The sequence below is a fragment of the Cydia pomonella genome, unplaced genomic scaffold (assembly GCF_033807575.1).
Source record: "Cydia pomonella isolate Wapato2018A unplaced genomic scaffold, ilCydPomo1 PGA_scaffold_199, whole genome shotgun sequence".
NCBI classification, from domain to species: Eukaryota; Metazoa; Arthropoda; class Insecta; order Lepidoptera; family Tortricidae; genus Cydia; species Cydia pomonella.
Genome location: NW_026907839.1, coordinates 548,883 through 568,221, shown reverse-complemented (window position 1 = coordinate 568,221; position 19,339 = coordinate 548,883). Strand labels below are relative to the sequence as shown.

Here is a 19,339-nt window from a genome sequence, read left to right as displayed (position 1 = left end):
CACCCATGACTCAGGAACAAATATCCATGCTCTTCACACGAATTCTTCGCTTCGTAGGCAGGGTCACTACCCCAAACCGGTCGTCAAAATTACAATACTTATTGCGATATTTTTCATGATTTTTCAAAAAAGTCCAGATCTAAAGAGCATTGCATCTCTTTCCATCGCGCAGCGATTGTGGTAGCCCAGACTGTGCAAGGGTTACATTATGGAGGGTAGAGGTAAGGAGAACAATCTCTAATGGGGGAGCTGTTGCAAGTGTCCAGCTGGCAGCTGTAAATAATAGTTCGAAATCTCTCCGATGGCGATAGGATAGCAAAAGGACATGATGACATGAACTTAGACGTTATTTACGGAGTGAAGTGCGTTGTCCGTGATTTGACATTTTTTATCAAAATCTAATTTGTTCGCGATGTATACTGGCGCCACCTATTTATGGATTTTTTAAACACACTTCATATGGAGTGTCGAATTAAGAGGAGTGACATCTCTTATGGTGGAACTGTTGCAAAAGTGTCTAGCTGTTAGCTATAAATAATAGTTCCAAATCTCTCCAGAGTAGCGCTAGAGTAGCTAAGAACCTAGGCGCTATTGACGGAGTGAAGTGCGCTATGATCTGATTTTTTTTGTTCAAGTATTCTAAGTATTGTAGCGCCACCTATTTAAGGTTTTTTGATGACACTTTTTGGTATATGGAGATTTATTTCCTTACCTCCACCTTCCGTAACACTTCATATACTTAGATTGTTCTCCTTACATCTACCCTCCATAGGTTACGTATTTTAAACGTCTAACTTCTATCGCATTATGACATGATTATGACATTTAAATAACACATTCATAGTCGTGTATCAAAATCACTGCCAACTTAGCTTGGTCTAACTCTACTTACAGATGGGCGTGCTTTAAGATAACCGAGATGGAAGGCTTGAAATGAAACTAATTAAAAACATTCAACAATTTATTTCTTGTCCTCATCACTAAGCTCAACCGTCTTCACATCCTTCACAATTTCGTCGATACGGTGAAGGTCCTTGAGGGACAGCTGTCCAGAGCCCCGGGGCAGAGGCTGGGGCTGGTCGGGCGAGGGCTTCCAACCGAGGAGATTCACTATCTCGAAGGTCACGGGGACTCCGTGGGACTTATGCTCGGGGAGGTCCTAAAATCAAAGTTATTTTTGCTTTGGAATGGATCCGCCAAGTATCAGCTAGCCGCCTTCGATTCAATAGACAAACGCGCTAGGAAGCTTATTGGAGATAAGTTTGGTTGAGGCTAGACTGCAGAGCCTAGAACACCGTAGAAAGGTAGCCTGTTTATCGATATTCTACAGGATACATTTCGGGGAGTGTGCGATGGGCTTACATAAGCTAATCCCCCCATCTCCGTTCTGCCACCGTGGGACTAGACGCGGACTTGCGTTTCACCCTTACGTCGTTACTCTGCCGCTGATTCGCACTAAACGCTACGCATCCCGCTTTATCATGCGAACGGCTAAGGAGTGGAATTCACTAACTGCAAATCTATTCCCAGTCCCCTATAACTTGGACCTTTTTAAATCGAGAGTGAATAAACATCTTTTAGGTAAGCATGTTCCATCCTAGACTGCATCGGCACTTACCATCAGGTGAGATTGTGGACAAATGCTTACCTTTTCCCAATAAAATAAAAAATAAGCCATTGACTTCACTGTTTCTACTTATCGACGGCTTCACTCGACCTTAAAGTAAAATGGGCGTCTCAGTATGAGCTACGCTGTGGATCTCGGGTTTCACCCGACCTTAATAGTAAGAAGAGCGCCTTAGTACATTTGTGTGAGCGCGCGAAGCACGCTCCGACTGTCGGGTTTCACCCGACTTTAATAGTAAGAAGAGCGCCTCAATACCTAAGTGAGAGCGCACGAAACACGCTCCGAATATCAGACTTCACCCGCCCTTGTAGTAAGAAGAGCACCTCAGTATGTGTGAGCGCGAATGACCTTATAAAATTAGGTGCAATAACTGGTTTTTAGTTTACCCTTACGATTACACTCACCTTCCCATACATCTCTTCGTAAATCGCTGCGGCTGCGAACTGCACGTCACGGTTCAACCGCAGCGGGCGATTAAACGCCGCGTTCCCCTCGCCCAGGGTGCGCAGGTCGTGCATCACGTGCCACGCGCTCGGGTACCACACTGTGATTGTGTCTACGTCGACGGTTTGTAGTGTGTAGCCGCTCCTGAAAAACGCGCGTTTTTTTAACCGCCTGCATTAAAAAAAATATATGAATGGCCTATTCGCAAAATGCCCCTTTTGTAAACGGGGCTATCGAAAACAACTCGTCTACAGAAACCCTTGATGGTGAACGATTACCGCCGCCCATGGACACCTGCAATACCAGAGGGGTTGTAAGTGCGTTGCCGGCCTTTAAGATAGGAGTAAGCTCTTTTCTTAACCTTTTGAACGCCACGCGTATCGTACGCAGCGCGTAATCGTGAAACTTGTCGGTACGCATGAAGGTTGATATTGGGCTATATGATGTCTTTGGCGGTCAAAAGGTTAAAGGTCGTATCGGTCCGGAAATACCGCAGGCGACAGTTCATTCTACAGTTTAGCTGTGCGAGGCAAGAATTTTCTGGAGAAACGCACAGTTGAGGACTGCCAACCATCTAAGTGATTTATGTATGTGTTTAAGTATTTAATGTTTGTTTCGCAAAAGTTTAGTAGCAGGATCCTAAGCTTTCCAACTGAGGCGATTAGGATGACTTACGCATTCAAAAGTCCGCCTATGTCCCTCACTCGTACGAAAGGGGAGACGTGTGGGGCCATGCCCCCTAATCTATCAGCATCTGCTAGTTGGAGGGACTGTCGGAGTTCCATGAGGGTGTCACCACCGAATAGAGATGCCATGAATGCCTGCGAAATAAATAAAATTATTTTAATCACGACATATTAGGTATAATAATGTGTAAAATCGTACAGGAATCACAAAATGAAACACTTTTCACCCGACTGATACCATGGTAACGATTTATAAACGGGACTTAGATTTACATTCGTCATTGATGTAAGCATCAATGAAGCATCTTAAAGATAAATAAAGTTAATAAGGTGGGGTCTTGTAATTGCAACTATTCGGTAAATGCAACTAACTTCAATAACTCCCTCTAGGGTTACTTTATTGTAAAACGACAGACTCGTTCAATTTAATACTAAAAGTTCTACCTCAAAAATGTAGATGGCGCTGCAAGCTCAAGAATTGTGGGAGTTATAAAGCTTTTTGTCATCCGCCATTTTGAGTCTGCTGGCGTCGGATGGACACGGTGCGCATTTTTATTCTAAAAAATAGTTTTTAGTGGTTCCTCGCAAGTTTTTTCACAAGAAAAGTTGTAACTAATCACGGTAAGTCATTTTGTTTGTATTTGTTTTATTCTACGATGAATATTTTCCGAGTTTTCTCTGTAGTTACATTTACCAGACAAAAAATGCAAAGTCTGGTAAATGCAACTATTTTGCAATTTTTAGGTTAGTTACAATTAGCTGCCAATTTTTGTATGAAATTTGAAAAAGCTAGTGATGTGGCAGTGAACACGAATATATCGGTACAATCACTAATAACATAACACACCGGCACATTTAGCGTAACTTAAGAAAAGGGTGGTTACAAGATAAATACGTTTATTTTTCATGAAAATGTTATCAGATACAACGTACCAAATTAATATGTCCATGGTTTAATATTAAATTTGTTGTATGATTTTGCTTATTTTTATTAAAAGCATGGAAATTTAAAAATATGCAATTAGCTGATATGAACAGTTTCACAAAAAAAAGATCCAAAATTGGTAATATTGTTAAATTTTGTTCTTCTTACCCACGACGGACCGGGTGTACATTATTTTGGGGTACAAAGATTCCACTAATTGTGCCGGTATGTATACATATTTATCCGCCTTTTTATTTGTATCCGCGTATCTTTTATTGCCTTTTCACTTACTTAGTTCTGCTGTAACAGGTTTTTTTGTAGAAATAAGCAGGGCCTGCTGTGTCGTTTTTCTACATGTAGTTTTTGTTCATAAGTTTATTGTGTACAACGAATGGTTAAATAAATAAATAAGTATCGCCTGTTTGCTATTTTCTATGTTTCTACCGCTTAATGATCGAATGGAATTTGATGAAACTAGGCACTATACTTACTTGATTCATACAACTGGTTTTTAATATATTATAAAAAATATTTTTTTAGATGTCAACACGTAAAAAAAAAAGCAAAATATTCTCTTAATGACTTAATGGAAGCAATCGAAAATGTACAAAACAAAAAAATGAACAGCTATCAAGCTTCAGAAAGATATAATATACCAAGATCAACTATAATTCACCGTGTATACGGAACGCGTGGTGCCAAAAAAACGACGCCTGGCAGGCCTACTGAATTATCTACAGCTTGGGAAAGCAGAGTGGCTGCTCTTATTCACGAAATGGAAAAGTGTGAGTTTCCGCTTACATCAAAGGAGAACAATTAATATGTGCTTATATACAAAGGAACGGACTCATAACTCGTTTCAAAGATGATTACCCTGGCAAAGAATGGTTTCGGGGTTTTAAAAGGCGACACAGATTAAGTGTCAAAAAACCACAGTCCGTAGAGGTTGCCAGGAAAAAAGCCTGCAATCCTTTCACTGTTAACAATTATTTTGATTTGTTGGAGCGCATAACGAAGGAACTGGAACTAGAAGACAAACCCCAACATATATATAACTTAGATGAGATCAGCTTCTGCAACGACCCCACCAAGACTAAAGTTGTTGGCCTGAAGGGGTACCCTTCTACTAGAACAACTGCGTCCCCTGGAAGGAATAACACCACTGTACTGTTAGCTTCAAATGCGCTCGGTAAAAAGATCCCTCCCTTGATAGTATTTCAGGGGAAACAACTAGGGTCGAATTGCTTTTTCGAAAACGAAAATGTTAATACAGCGTATGTTGGAAGCCGTAAGGGGTGGATGGAAACCAAAATATTCGAAAATTATATCGCAAAGGTTTTCATACCAGCAATTGGACCGGAAAGGCCAGTCTTATTAATATTTGATGGCCATTCAACACATGTAGACTTGAGTGTTATAGAACTTCTAATGGCCAACCAGATAACAGTTCTTAAACTGCCGGCTCACTCATCCCATATTCTGCAACCATTAGACTGCAGCACAATGAAACCTATGAAAGACAACTGGGACAGTGAATTGGTAAAATGGCAAAGACTCCATGTGGGTGCAAAGCTTCCAAAACCAGAATTTGCCAGGATCATAACTAAGATATGGAATGATTTGAACCCAGTTATCATTCAAAATGGCTTTAGAAAATCTGGTATATATCCGTTGAATCGTGATACAATTCCAAAAGAAAAGTTTGACAAGCTTTCATGGTCAAAATGGGAAGAACATATTCGCCAACAAAATGAACAGTCTCATAGCGTTGCCAATAATAATGCTGAAGAAGGAAGGAAGGTAGAAAATGGCACTCAGGAAGATAAAAGTCAGGACAGAAATGAAGTTCCAACACTCACGAGTATGTGCACGAGCATGTGGCTTGAGATCCTTAATCGTGGGAAGAAAGAAATAGATCTACCCAAACGCGTGAAAGACCCTAAAACGTTTTTAATTTCACTTTCTAAAAATACCAATTCCAATATTACCAACAGTGGCTCTGGTAACGTCAAAATATTGAGCAATATCGAACTCACTTCAACTAGCTATCAAAAACAGAAAGATGAACATGTTTCATTTGAAGAACTTCTTTTGGAGACCATTTCACGTAGTGACATACCTAAAACTTCAAGAAAACGCGTTAGTCAAGAAGCAGAGATATTAACTTACAAATAAGCTATTGATCGTATGAAAAAAAAGAAAGATGAAAAAGAAAAGGCGGAAGAAATTAAAAGACTCAATAAACTTAAAAGAGTAAACAACAAAAAGAAAAACGAGAAAAAGAAACAGAAAAAGTTGATTGACAAAAAAAGCAAATCTAAAAAAAGAAAGAATTTGGAATCGGACAGTGAAAGCGATTGTTCATACACACCGATGGATGATTCTGATGATGAAGATTTAGCTGCCTTTGCTCAAAGATTGTTGTGTGATGAGAGCTTTGACGAAGATTTGCAAGAGCCATTACTATCAACTACTAACGAAAATTTAGAGAAGAAACCTAAACTAAAAAGCGAAAGAGTAAATAAAAGACGAAAACAAATATCCGGAGAAAAGGATGTCAATATAAACGCAAGTCGTATTTTAGGTAAAAAAAATAATTACCTACTTCTCTTCATATTTCATAAATGTTAGTAAAATAAAATAGGATAAGTACTTTATAACCTTAAATATATAATAATTATAAATATGTAGTAAAAAAAGTAATTTATGTATTTAATTTATTTTAGTTATTTGATATACAACTTACATGGTTGTTTAAAAATTTTCAGAAGGAAGTGAATTTTACCAAAAAACTATCTACTTTGGAAGATGCTTGTGAAGAAGAATTGCAAGAACCGCTACAATCTACATCGAAAGAAGAAGAGAAAGATACACGTAAAATGAAAAAAAAAAAGAGTGAACAAAAGAACTAATAACAATAGGATGGTGGAATCATTAAGAGGGAAGGAAGTAAGTATATTTAAGTTATATACACAATAAAATAGGATAAGTACTTACTGTATAACGTTAAATATATATTATTATAAATATGTGATGATATAAATGTAATTTATATATTTATTTTATATTACTTATTCATTATATAACTTATAGGGTTGTTTAAATATTAAACTAAATTTTCAGAAGGAAGTGAATTTTACCAAAAAACGATCTACTTTGAACGACGCTTGTGAAGTAGAGTTGCAAGAACCGCTACAATCTACATCGAAAGAAGAAGAGAAAGATACACGTAAAATGAAAAAAGAAAGAGTGAACAAAAGAACTAATAACAATAGGATGGTGGAATCATTAAGAGGGAAGGAAGTAAGTATATTTAAGTTATATACACAATAAAATAGGATAAGTACTTACTGTATAACGTTAAATATATATTATTATAAATATGTGATGATATAAATGTAATTTATATATTTATTTTATATTACTTATTCATTATATAACTTATAGGGTTGTTTAAATATTAAACTAAATTTTCAGAAGGAAGTGAATTTTACCAAAAAACGATCTACTTTGAACGACGCTTGTGAAGTAGAGTTGCAAGAACCGCTACAATCTACATCGAAAGAAGAAAAAGATATGCTTAAAATGAAAGAAGAAAGAGTAACTAAAAGATCTATTAACAACAGGATGGTGGAATCACTAAGAGGGAAGGAAGTAAGTATATAAGTTATATATACAAAAAATGCATACTTATATAAGATCGGTTAGCAAGTTTTTTTTTTCAGAACGATATGCCGAATTCCTCCGAAGTAAATAACGATCTCAACGAGGGAGACTTTATTCTTGCTGCATTTCAGTCGATCAAAGGCAAAAGAACCTACAAATACGTTTGCCTTATTGATCAAATCAACCAAGAAAAAATTGTAGTAAAAGGACTCAAATCTTATAAAAATAACAGAGAATTTAGGTTAGTTGAAGATGATATTTCAATTATAGAAAAAAAAGATGTGATCTCACGTTTACCAAAACCTGTGTTAAATGAACAAAGAGACACTGTGATATTTCCTTATAAGGTAGAGATATTTGAATGTAAGTAAACAAGTTACCCTTTCTGAGAGAATGGACATTTGGGAAATGTAAACAATTATTCATATAGTATTAAGTACAAAAACGTTATTTAATTTAAGTGTTAAAACTAATTTCATGTTACTAATAGAAGCTTATAAACGTAATAAATTACGTTACGTTACGATTTTTCATATTAATTAGTATGGTATTCAGTACAAAAACTTTATTCAATTTAAGTATATACCAAAAGACTTATTTCTTGTTAGTTACTAGTAAATAGTTTCAAAATATAACTAAAAAAGACTGTATAAATAAACATAAAATATTTTATTATTATGATTAATAAAAATAAGCTAGACAAAATAGTTTAAGTATGCATAAAAAACTTTTTTCTTGGCATTAATTAAAGCTAGGAAACGTAACTTTGCAACCTTACTAATTAGTAAATAGTTTGATAAAAGTTAAAAAAGGCTGTTTGATTAAGTTACTTATTTAGATTAATAAAGATAAAGCTAGATAAAATAGTTTAAGTATGCATAAAATACTTATTTCTTGTCATTAGTTGAAGCTAGGAAACGTAACTACGTAACATTACTAATTATTTAGTAGTCTGATAAAAGTAAAAAGGCTGTTTGATTAAGCATAAGTAAACTATTTTATGATGATTAATAAAAATATAGCTATTATTTTTTAGTCTGTTTAACAACTAAAAAACATTGCATAAAAAATATATGATTTTAAAAATAACAGTTTATCCCTGAGTTTTATTTCTGCTACCATGGTCTTCTTGGCGTGTCGATGGCAGACACTACATGACTGTCGATAAAATTGCGGTAAGGTTCCCATCACTATTTTTGAGAAATTAGTTGCAATTACCAGACCCACGGCAAAAAAATATGTTTATGCGAAATTGGTCGTAGTTACAAGGAGATATGTGTCACAATCCTATGAAGATTCTCTTAGTCTTTGTGTTTAAAATACACACATAGACAATACACATAGAAAAATGTGGAGATTAAACGATTAGTTGCAATTACTGGTCAGGAGCGTCAAGGTGGCGCTAGTGTGCACCTGACAAGATCGGCTCTGTGATTTTTAACATTAAATAAATATTAAATTTCTCAAAAAGTGAAGGATGAATATAAAAATACATTCGAGGAGTGTTAACCTACCGATGAAATTGAATGCAACATATATAATGCTGTGAAAAAATGACAATTTGGGTAAAAACTATCAGTGATCGAACAGTGACATTTCAAAACAATGACTTATGATTATTAGTGTTTGTTTACGTTTACTTCATAAAATAATATAAATAACAGATGAAACTTAAAGGCTACAACTATTTACGAACACGCAATAAATAAAGGACAGTGAAATAAGTGTTTAAAAGTAAACATAACAAGTGTAAACGGACAAAGCGACCTTAAACAACCGCCAAATAAAACGTTAGCCAAAGACCAAAGGAAAGTGTAACGAACAGTGAAATGTGACTATTGACCAAGAAATAACAAAGTGAAAAAGTGACTTTTTCTACTAAAAACTGAAATTTTGTAATAAATAATTACTTTGATAATAGAAGTCTACCCTAAAATATAAATAAAAACTGATAATAGCGCCATCTAGCGAAGAGCAGCTTAACTAACAGAGCACAATCGTTACTCATCACGACAACTATAGTGGGATAACAGTTCTGTTACTCGCCGATAGGGGGCGCAAAAATAAAAGGTTTATAAAAGGCAAATAATCATGGAGTCAAGAATCGAACAAATCATGAAAACTCTGCAAGATATTCAGAATGAATTAATTAACCAAAAAGGAACCATACAACAAACCGGAGACAAGGTGACAGAAAAAATACAACAATCATTTGATGAAAAATTTAATTCATTGGAAGAAAAATACGAAAATTTGAAAGAAAGAGTAGACAACCAAGAACAAAGATTATACTTTTTGGAGAAAAACGCAAGAGAACGGAACTTAGTTTTCTTTGGTATAGAAGAACATGAAAAGTCATACTTCCAATTAGAAAATATTTTTCTTGAGTTTGTCAACCAGTTTTTTACAATCAATATTGACTACCGTGATATCGAATCATTGAAGAGAATAGGGAAGAAATCCGACAAAATCCGGCCCATAATAGTTACATTCACCACGCTACGGAGAAAAATTGAAATTTTGAAACAGAAAAAGAAATTAGAAAACACAGGCTTTTATATTAAAGAGGATTATCCCAGTCAAATCCTAAAAATCAGGAAAAAATTGCAGGAGGAAGCGAAACTAGAAAGAGATAAAGGTAACAAAGTAATTATTAAATATGATAAATTGGTAATTTTGAAAAATGAAAATGGGACCTCTGCAAGCAACAATAAAAAAAGAAATCGTTCCTTATCTCCCCAAAAGATTTTGGAATGCCAAAAAGAGCCTACAAGCATGCAAATACAATCAAATAAGAAAAATAAAACCTCAACGGCTGCAAACAAACAACGGGGAATTCCAGAAAATAATTTAGTAAAACCAGGTATATTAAATTTTCTGGTAAATAAAAACTCTACCGCTTCCTCATAGCAACTAGCGACCCCTTCTCAAGCACCGAATCAAGCACTAAATCAAACAAAACAATATCTCCCACGCCGGCTGGTCACCGAGGGAGATTACGACCAAAACCCTCCAGAGAAAAACGACTCTAACAAACTCTACATCGCAACATATAATGTAAGAACGTTATCTTCATACGAAAAATTACTAGAACTATGGGACGCAATGAAAAATATAAATTTCGACATAATGGGTATCTGCGAGGTCAGAAGAACAGGCTGTTTTATAGAGGAACATAAAGAATTTATCCTCTGCACGATTGGTACCACACCTGGACAATATGGCGTTGGCTTCATCGTAAAGAAATCACTCAAAAACTCCATACAAAGCTTTATAGGACTGACTGAACGAGTAGCTCTATTAAGAATGCTTATTGGAAATTTAGAAATTGACATTATTCAAGTCTACGCCCCAACTGAATCGGCCGAGGACGAAGAACTACTGCTGTTCTACGACACAATCTACGAGGCAATGAAATTGTCAGGGAAACACATAATTATCGTTGGAGATTTCAACGCCAAAATTGGCCAACCAAAGCTCGAAGAATACTTAGTAACAAAACAACACGGCTATGGATCAAGAAACGATAGAGGAGAAAAGCTGCTCCAGTTTGCATATGAAAACAATTTCGCCATACTGAATACTTTTTTCAAAAAGAGAAATAATCGTAGATGGACATGGCAGTCACCGGATGGACGTACAAAAAACGAAATCGACTACATTTTATCAAATAGGCCAAAATGGTTTCAAAACGTCGAAGTAATCAAAACTGCTTATCCATCTGACCATAGATTAGTCAGAGGTACGGTAAAGCTCGAGCACAACAAAAGAAGCAGAATCAATTACAACAGATTACCCAAAAGCTCATTAAAAACCGAGACTGAAATAAACACATATATAGAGTCCTTAGAACACGCTAAGGCCGACCTCTTCGACTACGACGCCAACACGGCGGTACAAAAGTACCACGACAGCATTGTAAACGTCATCGAACGAAGCCTTGAAAAAGCACATCAAGCAAGAAAAAATAAACCTGGAAACTCTATCATTACCGATCGGACAAAAATGTTAATAAAACGTAGGCACGAATTACAAAATACCAAACCAAAAACTTTATTAGTAAAGAAAGAATTAAGTGCACTCTATAAACTTACAAGAACATGTATAAGAAATGACTACAGAACGCATAGACAGGAAGTTATTAAAAAACATCTTGCTCTATCGGGAAGTATCAAAAAGGCGTATAAAGAACTGACAACGCACAAAAACTGGATCGAAGGAGTTAAGTCCTCGGGAAAAACAACTCAAAACAGAAGCGATATCTTAATGGTAGCAAGCAATTTTTATAGAGCTCTTTACAAAGAAAAAATGCCCCAAAATGACTGTCAATCTGAACAAGACTTAAACTACAATGCGGACGAAATAGAACAAATCACCGAAATAGAAGTGATCCAACAAATTAAAAAACTAAAATTAGAAAAGAGTCCTGGACCCGACAGAATTACCAACGAGGCAATCAAGCATGCCGCAACAGCTCTGGCTCACCCGCTTGCACATCTATTTAACATGGTAATAAAAACCGCTCAAACACCTAAACAGTGGTCAGAGTCGAATATTATTCTATTATACAAAAAGGGCGATCCTGAAGACATTGGAAACTATCGACCCATAAGTTTACTTCCGAGTCTATACAAACTTTTCTCTTCAATTATTGATAAAAGAATCAGCAAAACCATAGAAAATAACCAACCAATAGAACAGGCAGGTTTTAGAAGCGGGTTCTCTACTATGGACCATGTTCATACTGTAGAGCTCCTGATAGAAAAATATCAAGAGTTCAGAAGGCCATTGTATGTCGCATTTATAGACTACAAAAAAGCTTTCGATACGCTATCCCACTCGTCTATATGGGAATCACTGAAAGCTCAACATGTAGAGACTCCATATATTAATGTGCTAAAACAGCTGTACAAAAATAGTATAAGCAGAGTGCACCTAGAGAAGATCGGCCCGCCCATACAAATTGAAAGAGGCGTACGACAGGGCGATCCTATATCGCCAAAGCTATTTATTGCAGTGCTGGAATCAATTATGAGAAAATTAAACTGGAGACACATGGGAATACGAATAAATGGCAAGTACCTTCACCACCTCAGATTTGCTGATGACATCCTGCTCGTTTCCGAACGTTTTTCCGAAATAGAATACATGTTACGTACTTTACAGAGAGCTAGTAGAGACGCAGGACTTGAAATAAATTTTAATAAGACAAAAGTCATGACAAACAGCAGTAAAATTCCACTTATTATCGAAGGTATCGAAATAGAATACGTTAATGAATTCATATACCTAGGCAAACAAATCTCTTTCGACAGAAGCAACAATGAGCTTGAAGTAGAGAGAAGGATAAAGATTGCCTGGAACAAATTTTGGAGTCATAAAGAAGTACTCAAGAGCAAAAATCTACCGATTCATTTTAAAAGGAAGATTATGGACTCATGTCTGCTTCCATCACTCACATATGGCGCACAAACTTGGAAATTCTCGAATAATGTAAAGAACAAAATAAAAACGTGTCAGAGAAGCATGGAACGCAGTGTTACAAATATAAAGAAGATACAAAAAATTAGACATACACTTATTAGGAAAAAAACAAATGTGATAGATGCACTAGATTATGCAAAAAAGTTAAAATGGAAGTGGGCAGGCCACGTCGCAAGAATGGCAGACAAAAGATGGACTAACCAGATAACTACGTGGCCCGGACCAAGAGGCAAACGCAAAGATGGAAGACCGTACATGCGATGGTCCGATGACATTGCAAAAATTGCTGGCCCAAAGTGGACTCTAACAGCACAAGACCGATCAAACTGGCTCTCTCTGGAGGAGGCCTTTACCCGAGAAGGGGTTCTTGCTTCATAGCGTAGGAATACTCTTAGAGTTATTTAAAAAAAAAAAAAAAAAACAATTTAATTTTTTTGTAAATATAAGGAAATTGTTGACTACTTATCATAATTACGAGATATTCCTTCCAATTTTTTCGAATCATGTTGACACTGTAACTAGTTAACTACTTGCAAGAAATAAAAGGCTTTTTTATTTTTATTTTTATTTTTATTTTATTTACTGGTCAGGAGGGGTAATTGCAACTATTGCTGCCTTTGTCAGAACTATTGGCAATAGCTCTTTATTCTTCAGAGTTTTTCTTTGTTATGACAGTAGAATAAAATCTACATAAAATTTGACTTATGCATAATTTTACAGAAAAACATATTTCCCTATATATATATAGAATTATCAGATGATGAAGTTATGACTTCAATATTTTTAGTTGCAATTACAAGACCCCACCTTACATCTTTTGACTTTCTTTAGCATTCATTAATGAACCACTTTGCTTTCTACAGATTCGGAATTGAATCAGCAAAGAGAATCACAATTCTTAATACAAAAATATATATAAAAATATTCTAAGTAGTTTTTTCATAGGCCAATTTAGATACCAGAGGGCCTACCGCGAACCACGTTGGACGTGTTGCCTCTCTGGCGCACTGGTAAATTCGTACCTAAGTGTGACAGGAAGGCAATACGTCGAACGTGGTTCGCGGTAGGCCTTCTGGGATTTGGGTACTTACGCCGTCAGGTTTGAGCACGTTCATAATTTTGTCAAAGGTGCCTGGGAGGTCATTGACCCAGTGCAGGCATAATGATGAGACCACCAAGTCCATACTGTTTTCGGGTAACTGCACAGAGAATTAACAGGTATTGATAGAGCGCCATCTATTGGGGGGTAGCAGGTAAAAGATGTCTAAGAATAAGTACTAGTTAAGGAAGTTTAAAGTTATATAAATAAGTGCTAAATATGTAAATTACCTAACAGTATGAAAGTACCAATCAGATATGGAACTACTAACTAACTAATTGAAAGGGAAAGTGGCTCAGCTAATGTCTGCGCTAAAAGGCCTTGGGGCACAGCAGCTCTAAAGACTTCCAGCAACGGACGCTGTTATTCTGCCACCGCGGTATTTGTCATTCCAGATCTAGAGCAGAGCCCAACTGGGGACCTGGGGATACCTCCACCTTACAGAAAACTGCAGCCAAATAACACTTGACCCTACTAAGGTTGCCAGAGCTCAATGAGGGAGGGGCGGGTTTAGGGTCGGCAACGCGCATGTAACTCCTCTGGAGTTGCAGGTGTACATAGGCTACGGAGACTGCTTACCATCAGGCAGGCCGTATGTTAGCCACCGACGTAGTATAAAAAAAAATCTAGCTAAGAACAGCAGAAACATTAACACTATTACATTTAGGACAGATATATCACATTTCCATGGAACGAAGCATGCTAGGATTATTCCTATGAAAAGCTGATCGGATAAGGAACCAGGTGATAAGAAGCAGAACCAAGATACACGACATTGTAACAAAAATTAGAAGGCAGAAATGGAAGTGGTCAGGTCATACCAGTAGAGGCATGGACAAATGGAGTAAAAAGGTGATCCAGTGGTACCCAAGAGACTGTAAAAGGAAAAATCTATAAGGGTTCCGTTTTTTGCCATTTGGCTACGGAACCCTAGAAAGGAAGGCAGTTCAAACGATGGGATGACGACATCAGGCCTGTTGCTGGTGCCACATGGAGCAGGGTTGCCAGAGACAGGAACGAATGGAGAAGGCTGGAGGAGGCCTATGCCGACTGGCAAGCGGGCACCCAATACATTTAACAACACATCAGTGAAGAAACAAATAAACAGCATATGGGTGTCATGACAAAAAGGCTATAATAATAATAAAAAAAAGCAAAACCGAACAATATGCAGTGGATAAAAAAATGCTAACTTATTTAAATTTAAATATCTACAGAGCAGGTCCGACCTAAAAAAGACTGGAGGAAAAGCTTGGATAAAGACTTTGGAAGAGGCCTTCGTCAAGGGACGAGTTGGAGTTGCTGATGGAAATGATAAATAAATATACTTACAAATGTAAAAACTTCAATAATAAAGGCTATTTTTATTTTTTTATTTATATAGAGCAGATCAATCAACCAAAACTCCACTGATCTCCAAAACAGGCGCGGATCCAGTCCTCAAAAAAGGTTGTGGTCACAGCACAGCCACCCGAAAATCGGCCAAGTGCGAGTCGGAGTCCGAACTCGTTCATGAACAATCATGACTCTTGCAAGTCTTAAACGATCATACTACCGATCTCAATAGACTGAAAGTGACGTCACAAGGCTATTATATAGGGGGCTACCTTATCAATTTTTCGCAGATACTCGATTCTCAGAGAACGTTTCGCAGGTCAACGTTTCATAGAGGGATTTATTCGTAGATCTAACTTTTAGTCAACATTTGCTAGTCTTGGTTCACATACCGTACAATTCGCTTTTCTGTTAATTAGCAGAACACTGACAGAACAATTATTGTATGAATTTCGTTTGGCAGAGTAATCTTTTCGTTTAAGGAACTATTAGTAGAGTAACTTTTTTTTAAATATTTTATATATTTTTTAAATATTTCGTTGAGTAGTCTAGTCGACAAGTTCAAAATGGTCAAAAATAGAAATACTTGAAAAATACCTCATTGGAATTGAAACAATGTCTAGAAAAAGTCTAGAAAAAAAAGGTATTCGAATTCGAATCGTTTATTAGTACAAAAAATTCCAAAGTTATAAAAAATATGGTATTTTGTTTTTTGTCAATATCTCATAAACTATGAACATTTAACAAATGAAAACAAAAGATTCCTATAGTATTTTTCAAATAGGAGGGGTATGCTGATAGATTTTCATTGGATTTAGATTGGAGCTTTTAGGATATAAATTGTATGGAGATGATATCTATCAGCGTACCCTTCCCGTTTGAAAAATTTTCTCTTCTTTATAGTATTATAAAGAAGAGAAAATTTTCCAGGTAAAAAATCCAACTCTAGGTACTCTAAACTCTATTCGTTATAGTTTTAATTTAACGTTTTTTTTTTTTTTTTTTTTTAATCTGATTTTTATTGAGGCTTTGGACACTCTAGGTGAACATGTCAGCCTCATGGGTGCTTTCATAGCTCCCTACGCAAGGGAGAGATCAATAAAGTGGTATACGCTGATTGCTATGTCTGATAAAGGCTCTGCCAACCAACAATTGATCTGTCCATTGTGCATGGAGCCCAAACAATAATTTAACGTTAAAAATAGCCATCCGTGCTTCATTTTCGGGATGCGCACGCGGCGTGAAAAAGCGAGTAAGTACGTAACATTAAATATTATTTTAAAGGTAGATTTTTCAACAAGATAGACAATTATTAATTAACACTTTTTTCTCGAACTTTCGTCTCTATTGTAATTTTTTTTTAATGTTATAATAATTGGCGTAATAATATTTCGCTTCGTGGAGCCCATCTTATGTATACACTTAACAAGATCACGTCACAAAAAAAAAATATAAAATTAATACTTTGTGTAAAATTTCAGAATAATAGTGAAAATTGACAAAAAATTAAAAATCAGGGTAAAATTGTTAAATATAAAACAATATTATAACCAAAGTATTGTTTTTTTTTTATAGCGTGATATTGCTTAGTGTGTATATAAGAAGAGCACCGATAACCGAAATATTTTTTCCCCAATTATTTGAACATTTTTTTTTGTTTACATTTACGATAATGAAGTAAGAACGAGATTTTTTTTTAATTAATTATTCCCTACTTAGGGCTATTTCCAGCGGTAAATTAAAACTACAATGAATAGAGTTATAGTACTTGGAATTTTTTTTATTGGAAATTTCCACTTCTTTAGGAATATTTTATTTTCATTTCTTAAATGTATTATAGTTTATGAGATTCGGCTAAAAACGAAATACCATATTTTTCATGAATATTTATTATTAACTTTTGCAATTGTTTATGTGCTAATGCTAAATATACGCTTCGAATACATTTTTCTAGACATTACTTCTTATTCCGAATCTAATGAGGTACCACATGTATTTTTAGAAGCGGTATCTAAATTTGCTGACTAGACTAAAGTTATTTTCAACTTGCTGACTAGACTAAAGTTATTTTGGAATAAAGTGACAATTTAATTAAACTTTAACTAACAGTTAAATTAGTAATTTAGCAATTGCGGTAGGTACTTATAATATTCGGGTCGACAATATAGGTATCGAAAATCGTAAACGATTTATTGCAGTTTATGGAGCACTTTTTATACATAGATAGATGAACGCTACGCTAACTACGCTAACAAAACTCCTACAGATGTAAATTAAAAGCTGGCAATATTTTAAAATATTGTACTAATATTTGTGAATGTTGAAGATTTCTAAGACAACACAAGCTAAAAGTAATTGCCCCTGTTAGTAAATAATCTTTATTTTTTACAAATAATTAGGACTCGTGGTGGCGAGAATTTCTAAGTAACACCAGATAATCTGTTTTCAACTTGGGTAAGTGTGACAGTTATCAAACTATCAATTTACGAAAAGTAAATCCGCGTATCAATGTTATGCCAACCAACTAACTACTCTGTGTAATGAAATTTTTACAAAGATCCTCTGCCATAGCATCTGCGAAACAAAAATCGGCATAATTTTACTCGAGGAATTCATAGGGCACCCTATTAGGGTTGTGGGCATGCCCATCGTGCCCACAACGGTGGATCCGCCCTTGCTCCAAAAGCATAGACATCGAGTTCTATCACCAACCATTACAACTTACATCAATGTTCTCTTCGTCCATAACCCGTTTCTCAAATTGCACTCCATCCCCAATGATAGCTTTGTCAAGGTGCGTTTGTGATGTGTCACAGAGTGTGACCTTCTCTACGGAGTCTGGTAGAAGGTGTCTGGAGACATAGCCGCGGCCAGCACCTGAAATGATTAATTTTTGAACGCCACGCTTATCGCATGCGGCGCGTAATCATAAACCTTGTCGGTACGCATGAAGGTTGATATTGGGCTGTAGCCGTGTGCGTCATATCGTCGGGGATAGTACAATACCGCGCAACTAACAAAGTCGTAAGAGTGCGAAATTCAAACAATGTACCTACGGTCGAGGAAATTGATTCTTTAGCAATTTGCGATTCAAGTAAATTTGGTTGTACATACTTATGCTATGAGCTTTCCAGTGTAAAGTGAACCACAACCTGCTAATGAATCAATTTCCTCGACTGTACAAGGTAATTGGACCTTACTGCATTTGTTAGTTACGCGGTATTGCACTATCCCCGACGATATGACGTCTTTGGCGGTCAAAAGGTTAAACAATACGAAACTCTAGTTTTTTATCCCTTATAGGCATACCATCTTTGTTCCATTTTTTTATTAAAATGGGATAAAAACTAGTTAAAAAAATTGAGTCACTAATAATTGAACAAAAAATTATATTTATTTAAATATGAAAATATTACTACTGTTTCTTCTCTTAATCTAGACCTATAATTTCCATTTTTGTTAAACATATCTTTATATAGAAGCACGTAAAAGTACCTATCTTCGTTTAGGTTCTGCTGTATTTACCTTACACACTTACCAAGCTCCACCGCATTTTTAAATAGCCTCTTGATATCCAATATTCTATCTGCCGTACGCCACCCAACCTCTTCTTTTATATATTCTGCTAAATGATAATCTTCCCTCTGCGCCGACCGCTCCCTTTGCAGAATCTTCGCCTGCCTATCAAATATGTTCATAGTGCGGTACACAGAGCTCGCAGTCTTCTTTTTAGCGGCATTTGTGCCTTTACATCTTACTAAAACTTTGGTTGCATTACGTAAATATTTACACTCGTATTTCATGCTGTTTAACCAACATAGCCGGGTTGTGATGGTAAGTAGTTGTGTGTGAGACATTTTGTTTTTGATATAATATTTAATACTACCAATTAGACAGTTTTAACATAGTTTTTACGTTTTTCAGAGCTGCGAAATTATACGTTTCGAGGTTGTTTTTGTTGTGTTTGACAGTTGACATAATAATTTCGTTCTGAAAGTTAACCGAATGGATATATACAGATGATTACTATAACTAGCTTATATCTAAAATAGACCCTTGAAGCATTGTACCAA

The 19,339-nt window shown here is 35.9% G+C and overlaps 2 protein-coding genes across 2 annotated transcripts; one reads left to right on the top strand and one right to left on the bottom strand.

Moving 5' to 3' along the window:
* Positions 1–948: 948 nt before the first annotated feature.
* LOC133533690 (arginine-hydroxylase NDUFAF5, mitochondrial-like) lies at positions 949–19,237 on the bottom strand. Its single transcript, XM_061872715.1, has 6 exons — positions 18,805–19,237; positions 17,992–18,143; positions 13,924–14,031; positions 2,747–2,892; positions 2,032–2,215; positions 949–1,159 (listed from the first exon to the last, which is right to left on the bottom strand). Exons 1-6 carry the CDS (start codon positions 19,121–19,123, stop codon positions 962–964), a joined length of 1,107 nt encoding a protein of 368 aa, XP_061728699.1. The 5' UTR covers positions 19,124–19,237; the 3' UTR covers positions 949–961.
* Positions 3,273–8,410, top strand: LOC133533689 (uncharacterized). The gene is made up of 4 exons (XM_061872714.1): positions 3,273–3,378; positions 6,806–6,985; positions 7,160–7,336; positions 7,408–8,410. The coding sequence occupies exons 2-4, from the start codon at positions 6,917–6,919 to the stop codon at positions 7,717–7,719; spliced, it is 558 nt and encodes a 185-aa protein (XP_061728698.1). The 5' UTR covers positions 3,273–3,378; positions 6,806–6,916; the 3' UTR covers positions 7,720–8,410.
* Positions 19,238–19,339: the final 102 nt, after the last annotated feature.

What these genes read in the sequence shown, in the direction of transcription:
- LOC133533690 (XM_061872715.1), bottom strand. Translation starts at nt 19,123, where the DNA reads ATGTCTCACACACAACTACTTACCATCACAACCCGGCTATGTTGGTTA. An exon ending in ACGTGCTCAAACCTGACGGC is followed by an intron (nt 2,893 to 13,923) that starts GTAAGTACCCAA and finishes TTTATTTCGCAG; the next exon opens with GCATTCATGGCATCTCTATT. An exon ending in ATAGGCGGACTTTTGAATGC is followed by an intron (nt 2,216 to 2,746) that starts GTAAGTCATCCT and finishes CGCGTTTTTCAG; the next exon opens with GAGCGGCTACACACTACAAA.
- LOC133533689 (XM_061872714.1), top strand. Translation starts at nt 6,917, where the DNA reads ATGAAAAAAGAAAGAGTGAACAAAAGAACTAATAACAATAGGATGGTG. An exon ending in AATCATTAAGAGGGAAGGAA is followed by an intron (nt 6,986 to 7,159) that starts GTAAGTATATTT and finishes CTAAATTTTCAG; the next exon opens with AAGGAAGTGAATTTTACCAA. An exon ending in AATCACTAAGAGGGAAGGAA is followed by an intron (nt 7,337 to 7,407) that starts GTAAGTATATAA and finishes TTTTTTTTTCAG; the next exon opens with AACGATATGCCGAATTCCTC.